General features: G+C 47.2%; 1 protein-coding gene across 1 annotated transcript in view; it reads left to right on the top strand.

Annotated features, from left to right (window-relative positions):
* Window positions 1-16,680, top strand: part of LOC119431084 (uncharacterized) — a 33,564-nt gene extending 16,884 nt beyond the window's left edge. The window contains exons 2-5 of the mRNA XM_037698542.2: window positions 106-250; window positions 3,792-3,937; window positions 5,532-5,640; window positions 16,369-16,680. Of these exons, the coding sequence (XP_037554470.1) occupies window positions 106-250; window positions 3,792-3,937; window positions 5,532-5,640; window positions 16,369-16,585 (617 nt within the window). The 3' untranslated portion in view covers window positions 16,586-16,680. The remainder of the gene's footprint in view (window positions 1-105; window positions 251-3,791; window positions 3,938-5,531; window positions 5,641-16,368) is intronic.
* Window positions 16,681-18,186: the final 1,506 nt, after the last annotated feature.

Genomic DNA, 18,186 nt, shown 5'->3' with positions numbered 1-18,186 from the left:
TCTAGTGCTAAAATAAAACGGCAACTTACCGTATTTGCCAAAGTTCAAGGCTGTTTTTTTTTTTCGAATCTTACACCCTAACATTTGCGTTTACTTGCTTTGAAGGTGGCGGTGGTCAACAACTTTGCGACACACAGGGCATCACAGTCTGCTATTGGACTGTTGCCGTCAATTATGGGATATCTCCACTTGCAGGCCAGGAAACAACTGTCCAAGGAAAGGACAGCTATTTAAGATCCTTATGTAACAGGTAAGACATGCCTTGTCTTTTTCGCCACGTTGCAACAGCCGGAAATGAATTCTACGCAATGTTCACCTTCTTATTTATTTTGCTTTCCTCTCGCGGCAAATGACATGTTCTTTGAGATGGTCGTTGGCACACCGTTGACATACTTCGGCCGATGAAGCAACCACGAGAGGGGTTTTACGCATACATTGTGGCGGCCGTGAACAATTATTTTCTGTGGCGCTTATAGCCACTTGTGAAGCCACATTATCATCTCTATTCACTTTTCGCCACGTAGTGCAAAATTAGCTTTTGTTTCTTTGCTGAAAATACAAGTGTAATGCAAACCTTCCTTGCCCCCTTTTTGACTCTGTGAACCACGCGGCGCAAAAAATGGAATGGCAGTGATGCATGACTGCGAAATATTTCTTTATTGTTTGTAACAATTTTTGGCTGTTTAAAATATACCAAAGGACATCCAGCATTGCTAGCTAGCAAATTGTCTGCAAAACGTGACATTCACAATGTGAGCCGTGAGCCGAAGATGCTGCGCAAGGTGTGAAGGCAACGCCGCGACACAGCAGCCCATAAATGAAACTTTGCCAACTTAAAAGGCGCTGAGCTATAGGGTAAGAGGGTCTTCCCTTAACGGGGGCACAATGCCCGCACACACGGCCGTTAGATAAATGCTGTTCTAAGTAAAGAAACCTTAGTTTCTGGTCAGTCGGAAAAACAGTCGTTGCTTGTAGTTTCCTTTTGCAAGAACGAAACACAATAATATCTTCAATACGCAGCTGGGTGTTATGAGTCTTAGATTCGCCCGAACGATGTAAGTTTCGCCCAAACGCTGAAGCATCGACTGCGATAGCAAATTGGTAGACAGCTATACGATGTAAGGACAGTAGTTTATCGGCCGTATTAACTTGTAAACATAGCCATACTAATAAAATAACAAGCATGGTGTCACGCGCGTACAAGCAAACATGAAGATATCTCACTCGCTGACCGCGCGAACTCGCTTTCAAAACGCTGGAGTGAGGAAGCGAGACTGCTGCAGCAAGCGAATTGACCTTCGTGCTGCCTTTCGCATCAACGCGAACTAAGCCTCGAAAACACAGGGCACGGTGGACTCTGTCCTCGTCGCACACGGCTTTCAAGACACAATGGTCCAGGAGGGCGCGTGGCCGAGCGCGCCGCCCCGAGTAAAACGCATCCCCCCCCCCCCCCCCTACCTTCCTCTCAGAGCCATGCGGCCTGGGCAAGCGCGCGGTCACCCGGGCCGCCAGGAGTAAGACGCGCCTACCCCTCCCCGAACCTCCCTCTGGAGCCTTGCGCGCGACGGAAGACGGCACGCTACCACCCCGCTTTCCTCCCTTGCGTGCGCGAGATTGAGTCGCGATCGCCGGCTTAGCCTCGCGTGTTTTCACTTGCACATAAAGCGTACGGTGCACGGCGACGATTTTATCACCCTTGGACATTATACGAAAACATACATCGACGCCGATGGCAGAAATACACCTGGAGTGTCCGTATAATTGCTATCGCAATGAAACCAAAAAGGCACCTATCAATATGAACACCTTCACAGTGCCCGTTTGTTGAAGCCTGTCCTGCTTGCCTCAGAAATTGTTTTTACATGTTTCTCTGTTACTGTACAAATATGTAGCACTAACAGCGTGATGCACGTATGTTCACACAACGAATGTCTAGTTGTTTGTCAAATTTTGAAGGCTTTGATAGTAGCCGGGTGCAATGTTGTAGTCTATTGTTGGCAAGGGGGCGCATTTGCTTAAAGGGGTTGATTTGAAACAAGAGTGAAAAAGAGGACATTAGTGCAACCGCCCTTATTCCCTTTGTTGAATAATTAACACATACCGTCTAGGAGGGAACACGGGCATTACTGGTGATTAGTACCGGTGGACCTTATTACCGATGGGATTAGTACCGGTGGACCTTATTTTGCTGATAGTACACCAACGGTACACCAACATTGTAGTCCGTCTCCGTTTCGGTATTTTTATGCCGGTCCTCTGTGTTTAGACATAGGTTCTTCAGTATAAAGTGAAGTCTTTAATAAATGCGAAGTGGAACACAATAGGTAGATGACTAAAGAGCGTAATAGTAGCTGTGTATTTCGGTATTATTTTGACTCGGCCAGCATGAAGTGGACAAGTATGGAAGTGGCGAGGGTGCGTCGACTTGGGCGTTAAAGAGGTACCTGCCCGTTTTGCTTCAAGACGTGCTCACAATGTCACGTTCAGATAATACAGGATAGAAATACAGATAATACAGGATAGAAACTATAATTCGGCAAACGCTGTACAGCACACTGAGTAAAATAGTTCTTTTTCCCATTTTCTGAAATAAAAGTCACGCGTACTTACGCTAACGTAAACTGATTTTAGGCACACATACAGGGTGTTAATTTTTTAGTTTTACGGAATTTTTAGGAATCGCCTGTAGCAGGTAGCACAATTCTTATAATTGAGCTGGGTATTCTTATCATTGAGCTGGGGCACGACAAATTTAAACACAGATTCAACTAAGAAAGATTCATAAATTAACTTCTTACTTAATTACCACACATATTGCAATTTACGAATTGTAGTTGGTGAGCTTGTCAGGCGTATCCACTTGGAATGAATTTCCAGAATGACACCAGTTTGGAGACATGAGCCATCAAACTCGATGTAAAATGCAGTGTCTTCCACTTACTTTTTTACCAAAATGCTGTTTTATACCTTGAAGCACCAAAGTAACTGCAACGCCCATGTATTTCGTCCCACATTTTGGGAAATAGTCTCTCGAAACTGGTGTGATCCTGGAAATTCATTTCAAGTGAATGCGTCTTGCAAGCTCACCGACTACAATTCGTAAATTGCGATATGTTTCGTATAGTAATTAACTAAGAAGTTCATTAGTCCATTTTTCTTAGTTGGTTTAGTATGTGTTTCGATTTCTCGTGATGCTAATGTCTGTCTCTTCGAATAACCCAGCTCGACGATAAAATTATGCTACCTACCACAGGCTATTTTTAAAATTTTGGAAAAGCTTAATTTTGAACACCCGGTATATGACCAGTAGTAAGACTAGGCTCTTCTTCTATTCTCAGACGCAAAGCCACATTTGAAAGCTTCCTGACTGTAAACATCGCTAAGTAAGCACAAATCAGTTACCTTGTAGTTGGGCATTCCTAAAGTAGGAAACGAACTCGAAGCCCCTGCATGCATTACCAGAGCTGACTTCCGGACATCTAGTTCACCTCTCGGTGAATGCTCGCTGGTTACAAGTCTCCGCAGAGAGAGACGAAGTCTAACTTTATGACTTGCGCTTCCGCAATATGTCTCTGAAGTGTTACAATTTAGCCAAGTTCTTAGACAGCATAGATATTGCGACCCACTTTGTTTATTTCTACAAAAGTGTGATGTACACATGAATGCGCCATGACGTGAGTGCGTCCTCATCACGCAAACGGGATCAGAGCCTTGGCCAAATCACGCTAAAGAAATAAAAAAAATTTTGAAGAACTTTAGCATAAATACATTTTTCATCTCTCCACCAACAGCAATCCATACGACTTTCCCGATTTCAACCGTTGCAATCAAGACCGTTACGCGAGATGCACAGACGCCGAAAAAAAGAAGTTCGCTCGCATGGAGCGCGGATATCACGTGCTTCGTGAAGAAATCACCTCTGCAGACAGCTGCCAGTGTAAGTATTCACCACATATTTTTATCTGCAGACCAGTAATAATTTCAAAACGGAAGTTCTCCCTAAAACTCACCTGATAATAATGAATGAAAATATGGCAGTCGAGTTAAGACACTGCGTAGGTAGCATTAAATACGAATGTGTTTTAAGGCAGTGTGACAAAATAATAAAAAAGCTCTGCAATCGCACCGCTTACTTAAAGAGTACTTGCGTAAACTCACTGACAAATGATATTTTTCTTGGTTAGAGCCTCAGTGCGAATTATTCTACTAAAATTCTACTTAGCCTGGCAAACTCGGACTGAGAATTACGGGCTGGTCTGAGGCTCAGTGAGCCGACTCATGAGGGAGTTTGCGGGTATTTACTGCAGTGTGTACCTTCTCAGCACAATTGAAAATTCAAGAACTTGCACTTTTCATGTAACGTCGTCAAACTCTTCGTAATCTGACGACGACAAAGTGACATGATGTTGCACTTATATGCATCTCCGCAGATTGAATAAAAGACATGAAAACTTACCCTAAGTGCTATTTCGAACGCATCCAGTTTCGGTTAGCCAAGATAGTGGATGCCTATCTACATTTGGAAATAAGCGTGACATACAGCGTCGCAGTGCTTGCACAACCAGCCGTACCACCCTCCTTTCCTCCCAACATGATCCGCTTGCATTCAACAGCGCTGGAAGTGGGAGATCGGCCATATTGGTTAGCACGGGGCTGGACATCTATTGTAACTCCCTGCAATTCCGTGTAACGAGACAACGATGTACAAAGATGCAACTACGACTCGTTCCTTTTGCAAACACCACGTGATTCTATGACAGTATTTTGAAGCAGGTATAGCGAGGACGGCAGAGAACTAGGTGGGGGGATGAAGTTGCGGAATTTGCAGGCGCAAGCTGGAATCAGCTAGCGCAAGACAGGGGTAATTGGAGATCGCAGGCAGAGGCCATTGTCCTGTAGTGGACATAAATATAGGCTGATGATGATGATGATGATGTATATAGGATTCCAACGTGACAATATTAGCGTGAGTGACAACTATGGCAGTGGAAGCGTGAATTTCTCCGACATTCATTTTCCTAGCGAACAGTACACTTGCAGGCGGTTCGAGTAAGCGAATGAAAAAACTTTGTAGTCGGAAAGTTCAGAAAGAAGTAGATTAGCATCGTAAAAAGGAACAAATAAGTTTTACGTGTGGAGATGACATGAAAGAAAAATTTTTGGATAGTAGAAACTATAGACCTCGTACACTCACTACACCATACGTACGTACACACACACACACACACATACACACACATACATACATACATACTAATTTGATCCAACACTTATTATATCTCGTGTTAGCTCGTCAACAGGAACTAAATAATACGAGGTGATTACAATAACTGCCCCTCAGTGTTTCCTCAAGATGCACATATAATAGTTATTGTCAACGCTTCGCACTATGGGCGAAACTTCGATTTGCAAACACACAATTCCATTTTCTGGCCAGATTCTGAGCTGGTCAGTGAGAGAATTAATAATGCTGCAACCTGGTTCTTTTTTGGTCATGAATAACGGTGTCTATTTGCGCTTTTATCACTCAGCTGTTGTGGAACTTCGTGAATGCATGGACCTGAGCGCCATGAGCAATTGTGATGCCAGTCCAGATTTTCTAGGTGGAACCTTCAAGAGTCAGGTGGAAGCGAGTGCGAGGTGAGCATGAAAAGTAAACTATTTGCCCAACGACATTACTATACTAATGTTTATAATGAATTGAGACGTCAAGACAGCATCAGCCTCAACGTTCTTGAAATATACAGGGCGGTGGCGATCTTCCCATAGCATGAGCGAGACCAGTGAGGATAACTGTCGGGGATCAAGCAGCTGTAGGCAAAAAAAAATCTCAGTGAAATTATCTCGGGAGGATCGTCAAATTTTATGCGAGCAGCGCTTCAGAGGCACACCGCATTGCCACCACAAAAAAGCACCATGTGTGAGTCATGCACTGCTGCCTGGTTGCTCTCGCGCTTCTCACTCGACAAGCTGCGCCACTCAGTGGCGCCGCCGCGAAGTGTGCGCGTGGCGCGTGTCTGAGTTTATATTAACACAAGTTTGTCTGAATGTGTAGGACGCGGGTTTGATGCTGCTAAGCACAGAAACAATAAACGATTGTTTACAGTCACTGAACAGGCACATACCTAGCGACTCAAGATGGCGTGAAAGAGGTTAATAGAAGAGCGGGAAATACCCAGTGTCCAGTAACCAGTAACGTAAGTTTGTCTGACAATTGGTTTCTAACTCGATTTATTCAGCGCGGACGCCCGATGCTCTAACCATTAGATCACGGACTGCCAAGTGGCCCAAGCTGGCTTGAAAGGAATACGCTCAGATCCGGACAGAGACTAACAACTTGAAAGGTGGATACCAAAAAGCGCGGGCAGCATCCTAAGAATGCTAAGTGCATTAAAGAATGCATACCTTTGGAGGCCGTCACTCTACTCGCTCATGGCACAGCGATGGTCTGCACTTTGGCATTCTTATTGCCAAGATATAACATGCCAGGGTTCATTGGCCATTTGCCTGCTCCGAAATTCGTATAGTGCGTGACGCCTGGGGCTCAATATATGTTCCCCATTCACTGGTAAGTCTGTGATCTGCGCTTGCGAGCGCTCCCAGGGCTAATGTTGTAGACGCACACATATACCCAAGTAAGTGGAAAAGATAGCCACCACGTCAGCTCAACAGTAAACCATCACTCCATCGCATGTGGCAGAGGTGGGTTCGACTCCCACATATGGCAAGGTGTCTTTTAGACCACATTCACTTTGCTTTTGCTAAAAAATATTCCTTCTTACACGAATAAGAACTTATTTTATCCGTGCCTTCCGTCCCTTCACAGCACATTGACTTCATGTGGTTGCGATTCTCAAAACAACCATTACCTGTCCAAACGATATAGGCTGTTTTTTTTTTTCGGGAAGCAGCAGATATAGTGTAACTTTAAAGCGAAAGGGCTTTCATGGCCACAAACTTTCATTCCATAAGCCCCCTTTGTGAACACTTAAACAATTTGGTGTCGCTTGGCAAACTGTCCGAGGATTAAAGGGCCACTCTTATCGTCAACGTGTGTGAGATTCCGCTGTTAGCAAGTGGTAGGTTCGATTCTAAAGGCCACTCTTATCGTCAACGTGTGTGAGATTCCGCTGTTAGCAAGTGGTAGGTTCGATTCCTCACTTTGGGAGCCGTGTGACAGCGTGGAAGAAGGGCAACAATACATTTCGTGCGGTTACATTCCGGTACCCGACTACGAATGCGAAGTTGTTATCCTTAATATTGTTACAGTGCGTCAAAGGTAGTGGAGCGGCAGCATCAGCAGCAGCAACATTAGGAGAGCAGCGAGGAAGAGAAGGACGACGTGTAGTATCGGCACCCACTTGCCCTACGGCTCTCTGCAATAAACGCCTTCTACACACCCCGTAACAGAGTGGTGGAAGGTGCTGGGTATCTAAGCATACAACGACGGAATCGCTACCCCCTGAACCTCGTGACTTCCACCATCCTCAACAGCAGGCATGTCCCGAGAAACTGAAGCTGCGAGACCGACGGGCTCTTCGCAACCGTACAAGGAGCCACCCAGCTTTGCCGGGACTGGCGGTGAGGATGTGGACGAGTGGTTGAAGCAGTACCGACGGGTGAGCAAACATAACGGCTGGGACTCCACCTCTCATCTGTCAAATGTTGTGTTCTCGCTCACGAACACTGCTCTCATGTGGTACGACAACCACGAAAACACGCTTACGACCTGGGATACATTTGTCCAAGAACTGAAAAGGTGCTTTGGCGACTCCGCAGTGAGGAAGAAGCGAGCTGAACAGACTCTGTTCCAAAGGGCCCAACGCTCTAGCGAGACATGTACCATGTACATAGAAGAGGTCCTCAAGCTATGTAGACTCGTGGATTCAAGCATGTCTGATGAAGATAAGGTGGGTCATCTTCTCAAGGGCATAGCTGAAGATGTATATCAGTTCTTCATTGCTAAAGAAAACCTGACATCTGTGACCGACGTCATCCAACATTGTCGCACGTTTGAAGCACTGAGGATGCGTCGCGTGGCACCGAAATTTGGTCGTTTGGCTAATGTGTCGACATTGGCCTGCGTTGACGCGAGCACACCATCCGATCTGTCGTCTACAATACGACAGATAGTTCGGGAAAAGCTCCTACGGTGCCACGAAATCGGCCGTTATGGTAGCGGCGACTCACGAGGCAACGAACCCGGACTACCAGCTACGTCGTGGCAACCCTCTATTAATGCGGCGAACGTGGACGATTATAGAGCTGTGCTTCCATCTGCACCCACCAACCAGCCACGCTTCAACAACGAGCAGCAGCACCGCACTTCTTATCCGGCGCAGTGGTACCGTACCACATATTCGGGGTACAGAGAATACGACGATCATGACCGATACCCCATGCTCGGTGGCGGAAATGAAGGCTTTGAGCAGCACCGTGAATTTCGGCCTCCTCTTGTGTGCTATAGTTGCGGGGTCCCTGGCCACATCGCCAGGTTTTGCGACCGCCACCGACCTTTCCGAGAACCTTCACGAGCGACGTACCAGTCAAATTATCAACCCTTTTCCGCGTCATGGCCTCCACGCGCGCCAACCAATCGTGGAATTCGCCAAGGTAGCTTCCGGAACCCGTCACCAGCCTCCGATCGCAGCTTAACGCCACCGCCTGCTCCACGTACTCGGCGGTCTCCATCGCCGCGGCGTCGCCGGCTATCCCCACCACCGGAAAACTAGGCAGTGCAGCCGATGGGGGTGAGGTCGCTGGATACCGTTCGCTGCCAACCGACATTCCTCCGCCAGTTTTCGTGCTGAAAAAGAAAGTGCACGTGCTTGTTGACGATATACCTACAATGGCTCTTGTGGATACTGGGGCAACAATTTCCGTGATGAGCTTAAATTTTAAAGCCCTACTGGGACAAAAAGTGATGTTTTCGTGGAACAATATTTCCACGTTTCGTAGTGTTAGTGGTGAGACGCTGTGCCCGATTGGTGTTTGTACTGCGGATGTGTGTTTGTGTGGCAAAGTATTTACCACTGAATTCGCCGTTATTCCTCGTTCCACGCATGATGTTATTTTAGGCATAGATTTCTTGCAGGAGTGTGGTGCAACCGTTGACTGTCGAAGTGGGGAGCTTTCGGTACAACGCGAGGTTATAACAGGACTCATGGAGAACTCGCCACGTGAAGAAGGTGCCTTTTGTGTTTCGGAGGACATCGTCATTCCCCCACTATGCGCTGTATGCGTTCCGGTCATTTGCTTTGGTGCCAACCCCGCCACATTTGATGCCGCGACGGAGCCGCTTCATTCGGCCTGTGTAAAGAAGAACGTTTTGGTTCCGCATTGTTTAGTATCGGTAGTTGAAGGACGCTCTGGATTATGGGCAATGAACTATGCGGCCCAGCCCATACTTCTCCCTTCTGGCATGAAGCTCGCTCTCTTCAAAGAAGAGACAGCGGCGTTACTGGCTGTACTCGGAGCTGCAGACGAGTCTCTCGATCCCTGCCCATCGGACTCGAAACTACTTCAGATGGTGAGCAAGTCGCTCAGCACGAGTGAGCGCTACACGTTACTGGATGTTCTGTCCAAGCACTCACAAGTGTTTGACTTTTCGCAGACTGACACGACGTCCCAAATTCCGACATCTCGAGTACGCCATCGTGTAAATACCGGATCAGCGCACCCTATACGACAGAAGCCGTACAGCGTATCCCCGACTGAGCGCAAGATAATTGGCGAGCAAGTTCAGGAAATGCTGAACAGAGGGATAATTCAGGAGTCCGCGAGTCCCTGGGCTGCACCTGTCATCCTCGTTAAAAAGAAAGATGGCAGTTGGCGATTCTGTGTTGATTATCGGCGGCTAAACAATGTTACCAAGAAAGATGTTTGCCCACTTCCGCGTATAGATGATGCCTTAGACTGCCTTCATTCGGCTTCTTACTTTTCTTCTGTCGACTTGAGATCCGGCTACTGGCAAATCCCGATGCATGCCGAGGATAAGGAAAAAACAGCGTTCGTAACACCCGATGGACTTTTTGAATTCAATGTCATGCCGTTCGGCTTGTGCAACGCACCCGCCACCTTCGAACGATTCATGGATACTATTCTGCGAGGTCTAAAGTGGGAAATATGCATGTGCTACCTCGACGATGTTATTATTTTTGGAGGCACATTTCACGAGCACAACACGCGTCTTGGTATTGTACTCAGCTGCATACAGAAGGCTTGTCTTGTGCTCAACTCTAAAAAGTGTCATTTTGGTGAGCGCCAAGCCTTGGTGTTGGGACATCTTGTGGACAAAGACGGCGTCAGGCCTGACCCTGCGAAGACAGGTTGTTGAAGCATTTGAACCACCTCAGTCCGTCAAACAACTTCGCAGCCTTTTAGGACTCTGCTCCTATTTTCGACGGTTCATTCCTCGATTTGCTGACGTCGCTTATCCCTTGACCAGCCTCCTGCACAAGAACGCCGCTTTCGAGTGAACGCCTGATTGTTCTGCTTCCTTTCGACAGCTGAAGTTTCTGCTGACGTCGCGACCAATCCTCCGACACTTCAATCCTTCCGCGCCAACAGAAGTCCACACAGATGCGAGTGGTGTAGGTCTTGGTGCTGTTCTGATTCAGCGCGTGGATGACAAAGAGCACGTCATCGCCTACGCAAGTCGGTCATTAAGCAAACCCGAGCGTAACTACACGGTGACTGAGCAGGAATGTCTTGCTGTCATTTTTGCGGTGCAGCGATTTCGGTCGTACCTGTATGGGCGTCACTTTACGATCGTCACAGACCATCATTCTTTGTGCTGGCTCGTGAATCTTCGCGATCCATCTGGACGCCTTGCACAATGGGCCCTGCGTCTGTAAGAGTACAGCTTCACTGTATCCCACAAGAGCGGCCGACGACATGCTGATGCCGATTGCCTTTCCCGGATGCCTCTTAGTACAACGGAATGCGACGCCGAAAGTTTCGACCACTTCATCGCATCCGTACACCGTGATTTCCCAGATGCCACAACCTTCGCAAGAGAGCAACGTGATGACCCGAGTTTAGAGCCAGTTTTCTCTCTTGCGAAAGAGTCGACATCATGTAGTTTTTGTGTTCGGGATGGACTGTTGTATAAGAAGAATTTTTCCGCGATAGGTGCACAGTTTCTTCTGGTGGTGCCAGAAGCCCTCCGCACTTCTGTTTTGCGCGTCGTGCACGATGATCCAGCTACAGGTCATTTAGGCTCCACGCGGACACTCCATTGAGCCAAAGAAAGGTTTTACTGACCTCAAATGCGCAAGACCACGGAGACATACGTAGCCACTAGCGCCGAGTGTCAAAGTCACAAGAGACCTACTGCAGCTCCAGCCGGTTTCTTACAGCCTGTGGTGCCACCCAGTTCCCCCTTTGAGCAAGTCGGCATCGATCTCATAGGACCGTTCCCACGTTCTTCCACAGGCAACTGCTGGATCATAGTATGTGCCGACTACCTGACTCGGTTCTGCGAGACGGCAGCACTACCCTCTGCAACTGCAGGCGAGGTTTCCCAGTTTATGCTACATTGCATTATACTTCGGCATGGTCCCCCTCGAGTGATCATTAGCGACCGTGGCCGTCAGTTCACAGCTGATGTTGTTGAAGAACTTCTACGTTTTTCCTGCTCTACGCTCGTCCGCCGAGGTACACTTTGGACACTATCTTCCCTTTTGGCAGTCACGACGACGCTTGTATCGCGGAAACTCTCTGCCGAGCAGAGGAGGCTCGGCGCATCGCTCGATTACGTACTCTAGCTTCGCAAAAGCAGTACAAATCCCGATACGATAGTCGACATCGGCAAGTCACTTACGAACCGGGTGACCTAGTGTGGCTATGGACTCCCGTGCGTAAACGCGGTCTATGTCAAAAACTGCTCGCTGACTATGGTGGACCGTTTATTGTGCTTGAACGTCTCAGCGAGGTGAATTATAGAATTGCGCGCCTCACTTCCAGTGGGAGACGGTCATCCAGGACCGACATCACGCATGTAGCCCGCCTGAAGCCGTTTATTCAACGAAAGCCCCACTGACTACTCGCCCGGAGGGCTTCGTCTGCGAGAGGAGCCATGTTACAGTGCGTCAAAGGTAGTGGAGCGGCAGCATCAGCAGCAACAACATTAGGAGAGCAGCGAGGAAGAGAAGGACGACGTGTAGTATCGGCACCCACTTGCCCTACGGCTCTCTGCAATAAACGCCTTCTACACACCCCGTAACCATATTGTGCTCATTTTTGCGCAGATATATTTGCCGGAACACTTAAGTACAGCGTCTGTCATAACAGGTGTGGTGTTTGGTAGGGTACACCCGATCAATCATTCCCTTGTACTGTGCTTTATATATTGCGTTTGATTTGCGAAGTGTGGAAAGATTTTAGGTTTTAGAAGGTGGCTTTCGCCATGACACAAGGAGACGCGGAATAAAAACCGTGGTTGAATGTCCTGAATGTGTCCCAAAGCATGTAGGCATCACAATGATACTTGCCAAGGTTTTGTTGCCACTTTGAGAGATAATATTTCACTTTCATGACTATACCACGTTCGCGACGGTTTCAAGTGTTCGCTGATGGCGCTATCTCCAGAAAACATGTTTTGGGGGGATTTTACCTCTGCGATTGCCTCCATCTGCTTGCCATAAAACAGGGACTGTGGTGAATTCGCAAAAGCGTCTCTCTCTGTGTGCATAAATATATCGTAAGAAACGAACACACAATAACGCCAAGGACAACATAGCGGAAATTACTTGTGCCTACTAAGTGAATTAAAGAAATGATAACTTATTGGAAATGAAAATATCTGAAAAAACAACTGGCCGCAGGTGGGCAACGATCCTACTTCTTCGCATTATGCGTGCGATGCTCATACCATTGAGCTACCGCGGCGTCGTTTTTCCATCCACTTTTGGGAGTACTTTTGTTTTACAACTAGAACTAACCCTGGGAGTCTTAGCCATCGCCACCACTCACAAACATAGGCGGCGGATCTGGAACATACTTTCTGCCGCAGGCGTCACGAGTGCTTCATCCTCTTGGGTGAAGGCAACTGGTCCATAAACCCACATATGCTACCTTTCTCTGAGGATACATTTGAACAACTTTGAGTTTTAGGAACGTTCTGTTAGGCAGACGGCAGTGTTGGTCTCTTCTGATCGTGACAAAGGCAGATAAATTTTCGAGTTAATTTGATGTTTGCTTTCAGGAAAACGTGACAGCTGAATGATCTAAAAGGGATAGCGTCAGTGTTTTTTTTTTTTCGCAGACATATGTAGATAGTTCGCGTGAGTTTCCGTTAAACTAAGACCTTCTTTTCGGATTTCGCGGTTTCTCAACATAACGCTGTATCAGGTTAGATACTGATTATTCTGCAGTCTACTTCAGCCGAGTCTAGAAATTGCTGGATGGTTGTTTCCGCATGCCAGTAGAGAGTACCACGCCTTTCAAACAGGCTGCGTGGACCGCTTTTAGTACTGGTGTAACCTACAGATTTCTCTTCAATGTATTATGTAAGGGTATGTCTAAGGCTATGCATATCTCGCACGTGTATGTAGAAGACGACAGCATTTGACTTTCATTTAGTGCGTGGAAGTACTTACAAATAAGCGCGAATCTCCTTGAAGTCTGACCGCGTAATTTACGCAAGTTTCTTGTTTTCGTTTCCGTAATGCGTGAGTCGTACGCAAGGGTTTTGACAGCAAAGTGAGAGCCCGTCTGATAGTAATTCTGTGAAGTCCACGAGGTTCTCAGTGGTACTATTACGTGCGTTTATAACAGATGTAGAGTACGAACACACTGTTAATTCATGGCTTTAGTACTGATTATGACATTTCAATTATCAGTTATTTAGGGTCATTCTGCAGTGAAGTTGGATGATTCTGGTGTTGTATGCATAGACGTGTATTGTTCTGCTCGATTAATTTTTTTTTAATGCATGAGTCGCACTTAAAAGTTTTGACCGCAAAATAAGAGCGACTCTGCAAATACATCCGTAAACTCAAGGAGACTCTCAGTGGCACTATTATGTGCGTTCATAACGAATGCAGAATACGAACAGACAGTTCAAGGCATTTGTGCTGGATATGACATTTCAATTATTATTTATATAGGGTCATTCTGCAGTTAAGTTGGAGAATTTTGGCGTTGTATGCATGGACGTGTAGTGTTCTGTTCAAATAATTTGTCATTTATTTATTTTTTTGCTCGAAAAGTATAGTAATCTGAAGGTCCTAATTTCGAAACGTCCTCCAGTCCACTACATTTTTATGCATAGAATGGCACCTGACACCGGTCAAAAAAATATCGCCGAGAGCTAGTGGGGCTATACTAGTCCAGCTGAAACCAAATTAGGAAGCCCCACTGAGCTTCAACAAAGTCACTCCCTCACCAGAACAGGAATTGGCCTCCCTGGTGCAGTATTCGGCCACTACATCCCTCATGGCTTCTGAAATTAACCCATGGCACTCAGTCCCTAGCGGCTGCGGAGCACCTGACCAAGGCGGCGGTCAGACCTGCGACGTGCCAGAGGGTGCTAAGAATCTCTCAGTCCGGACAGCCCGCCATTGGAAACTGAACCTGGTAAGGTTCAGCACTCTCACCCTATCGAGTGAGGCTAGTTTAGCAGGACTATTTGAAGAATTATCAGGTATTGCCTGGGATATTATTGGCCTTAGTGAGGTTAGAAGAAATAGTGAGGCCTATATCATGCTGACTAACGGCCACGTCCTCTGCTACAGAGGTCTTCCAGATAAGAGAGAATTCGGAGTAGTATTTCTAGTCCACAAGGACATAGCGGGCAATATTGATGAATTCTACAGCATTATTGAGAGGGTAGAAGTCGTCGTAATAAAGCTTATTAGGAGGTATATAATGAAAGTAGTACAAGCATACGCCCCAACCTCCAGTCACGATGATGAAGAAATAGAAAAGTTTTACGAACATGTTGAAGTAGCAATGAGGAAGGTGCAAGCTCAGTAAACTGTAGTAATGGGCGACTTCAATGCAAAAGTGGGAAAAAAGCAGGCTGGTGAGCAAGCAATCGGTAACTACGGGCATATGGAGCAGAAACGTAGAGGTAAACAAAACGCTCGAGAACAAGTTAAGGACTGCACAAAGAGCGATGGAACAAAAAATGTTAGGCCTAGTTAGGCCTAACGTTAAGAGACAGGATGGCAGCGGTGTTGATCAGAGAACAAACTGGGACAACCGATATTCTAGTTGAGTTGACTAGTTGAAATTCTAGCTGGGCAGGCTATGTAATGCGTATGATGGACTTACAGAATAGATACCAAAAGAATGGAAGCGCAGTCGAGGACGGCAGAAAACTAGGTGGGGTGATGAAGTTCAGAAATTTGCAGGCGCAAGCTGGAATCAACTAGCGCAAGCGAGGAGTAATGGAAGATCACAGAGAGAAGCCTTCGTCCTGCAGTGGACATAAATATAGGCTGCTGATGATGATGATGATGCTACCTGAAGGCATCAATGTTGCCGAATTCGACCCCTCGTTCCGTAATGAACGAGAAGGAGAAGCAAGGGGCTCGATTTTTATTAATCATATCTTAGGAAGCCAACAAACAGACACCACGGACAACATAGGGGAAACTACGTGTACTTACTAATTGAATTAAAGTAATCATAAATTAATCGAAACGAAAATGCGGTCAGTTGTTTTTTCATCCATTTTCATTTTCATCATTTTTATAATTTCTTTATTTCAATTAGTAAGTAGAAGTAATTTCCCCTATGTTGTCCTTAATGTCATTGTTTGTTGGTTTCTTATGATATGATTAATAAAAATCGGGACCCTCGGTTCCCATTCTTCTCGTTCACATATATACGTATAACAAAAATGACATGCTGGGGGAGAAAAAGGAGTCATAGAAAGAAAAATACGGGGAGCCTCCTTTCGAACACACATAACTGATATACCTCTTCGGCTAAGATCACTTCGTCAAACTCAATATCTTGGCGCCAAAAAATCGGCTTTCCGCCATTTAGGTTATCATGTAACTTTCCTTGCAGATTGTGCGAAAGAACTATGTTGCGTGTGGCTGTTTCACGGCAAAAATTTGGTGAGGTAAAATATGGCAAAAGGTGTCGTCCTTGGACATGGATTGCTGATAATCACCGGTGCTTCACGTATTGCCCCGTTTTGTTTCCGCCGTAGAAAGAGAAACCTAGATTCTTTATTTGCTGAAAAAACGCCTCAACATCTATCGCTTAAACAATGTGCCCTAGATTCCCTACCTGGAGCCGGTGGTGGTGCATAGTAACTATAGATTTTTATATCGCGCAGTATGCTTCAGCTTATTGTGGCTTTTAATAGGCAATTTCTTAAGTAATTTTTTTTCACGTTGGTTCCTGCAGGGGGGCACAAAACTTGAAGGCCTGCATCGAGAAGGCGGTTAAACCCTGCGATGCCAAGAAGAACGCAGCCGCCATAGCGCACTTGCAGAAGATTGCTGACGCCATTGTCGACCTGAACTGGCCAGCTGGTAAGCCGAACGCTGGTCACGCAATGAAGGCAGCTACAGCAGTCGTCGCGGTATCCCTGCTGAGCTGGATAGTTCGTTACTTCAATTAGCAGTTCTCTTGAGCGCACCATCTCACAGTCATCGACCATGCTCAACTGCGCGCCCTTTTTCTTTTAATCAGCCATTAAACATTCTAAATGACAAACGTGTTCGTGCCCTTACTTTCGATGTGCGTCAGCCCAAGTGACGCTTCTGTTGTCTAAAAACCGTATTCAAGAACCTTTCTCCAATCAACACTCTACCTCCACTGCAGATTGATGATAGTGATGACGATGATCATGATGATCATGACCATGATGCATACTGGCTTCCCCTTCGAAACAAGGCGGAGACAGTCACGCAGCCTGTTTTATATTTGTCCAGCTTCTACTACATCTATCATCACCTAGCTTTCTGCCTATGTAATTACGATCTTAAAGGGCCCCTAAACCACCTCAGATATTTTTTGAACATTTCAAGTAAACACGCGCATAGAGTTCAGAATGCAATCACGATCAACGATGCCAAACGCTGCAGCGCTACGCGCCGCGGGCGCGCCACAAAACCAGAAAAACAATGCCGTCCTCCTCCCCTCGCCTTTCCGGAACCCCAGCGGTCGTCACGACGTCAGCAGGGGGAATCTGGTGATGTCAACGGTGGAAACGATGTCCATTGGTCGAACAAGAACCTACGACTTCCGGTTTGCCTGCTAGCAGGTACGCGCGCTCCCTGCTCGTCCTCGCCGTGTTGCTCGCTTGTGCGCGCTTGCGCATCGGTATTTACAGCCCGCAACGCAAGTGCCAAATTGCTCGTGTTCCAACACAGTTATGCTTAGCGGTCTGATTAGCTGCGCGAATAGAGTGCGACAGTGTTGGCCTTTCCAGACGTGCGCGCAACACTGGGTCTATAGCGGCACGCTTCGCATAACACGCGCCGGCACCGCAGCAACATCGGGTAGCCGAGAAGCGCCGAGTCCACGTCCACGTTACAGGCACGCTAACTCGCCGCACGCCGTTTGCCATTCGCGGGCCGCCGTTCGACAGCGGTTTTGCTCGCGAGCGGCGAGATTTCCTTGCCGTACGTACAGAGGATGAGACCGGGACTCATTTGTGCGGCAGCCTCACCGCCGCTGATCGCACGACGGCGCCGATATCGTCGCTAGGCCTTTTCCGGTTCCCTTCAAAGCTAAAGCGGACGGCGCTTCGAAATGAATTACCGACGCTCACAAGCCGCAATATTTTCTTATCGTTGTTATCGCTCTTCGCAATAATTGTACACAAAGAAGAAAAATACGCTGATATTAGCGGCGCCGTCGGCTGCGATGCGAGCACAGCCGAGCCGGTCGTCTCCCGTCGGTAGCCGTGCACTCAGCAGCAACGGATGTTTTCGTTGCCGGTGGCGGAGGCGCGCAGCTTCGCGGTCGTCGATTGGCCCGTTGATGGTGCAGCGGGCGGGGCGCCGGCCGAATTGCCGTCTACTTTGGACACCTCTCGCACGGCAGACAGGAGGCCGCTAGCATGGCTAGCGTGGACGTGCCTTAACCGGAAGTAGGCGTTTTGAAAAGCGCGTCGGCGATGACGTATGTCACGTGACATTTCGAGGAGCACTAGGCGAGGAGGGGAGACCAGCCGACGAGGAGAGAAGCGAAGGAAAGAGCGAAATGAGCGAGGGC

Source organism: Dermacentor silvarum, chromosome 10 (genome assembly GCF_013339745.2).
Source record: "Dermacentor silvarum isolate Dsil-2018 chromosome 10, BIME_Dsil_1.4, whole genome shotgun sequence".
Classification (NCBI taxonomy): Eukaryota; Metazoa; Arthropoda; class Arachnida; order Ixodida; family Ixodidae; genus Dermacentor; species Dermacentor silvarum.
This window is presented reverse-complemented; position numbering and strand designations above follow the sequence as displayed.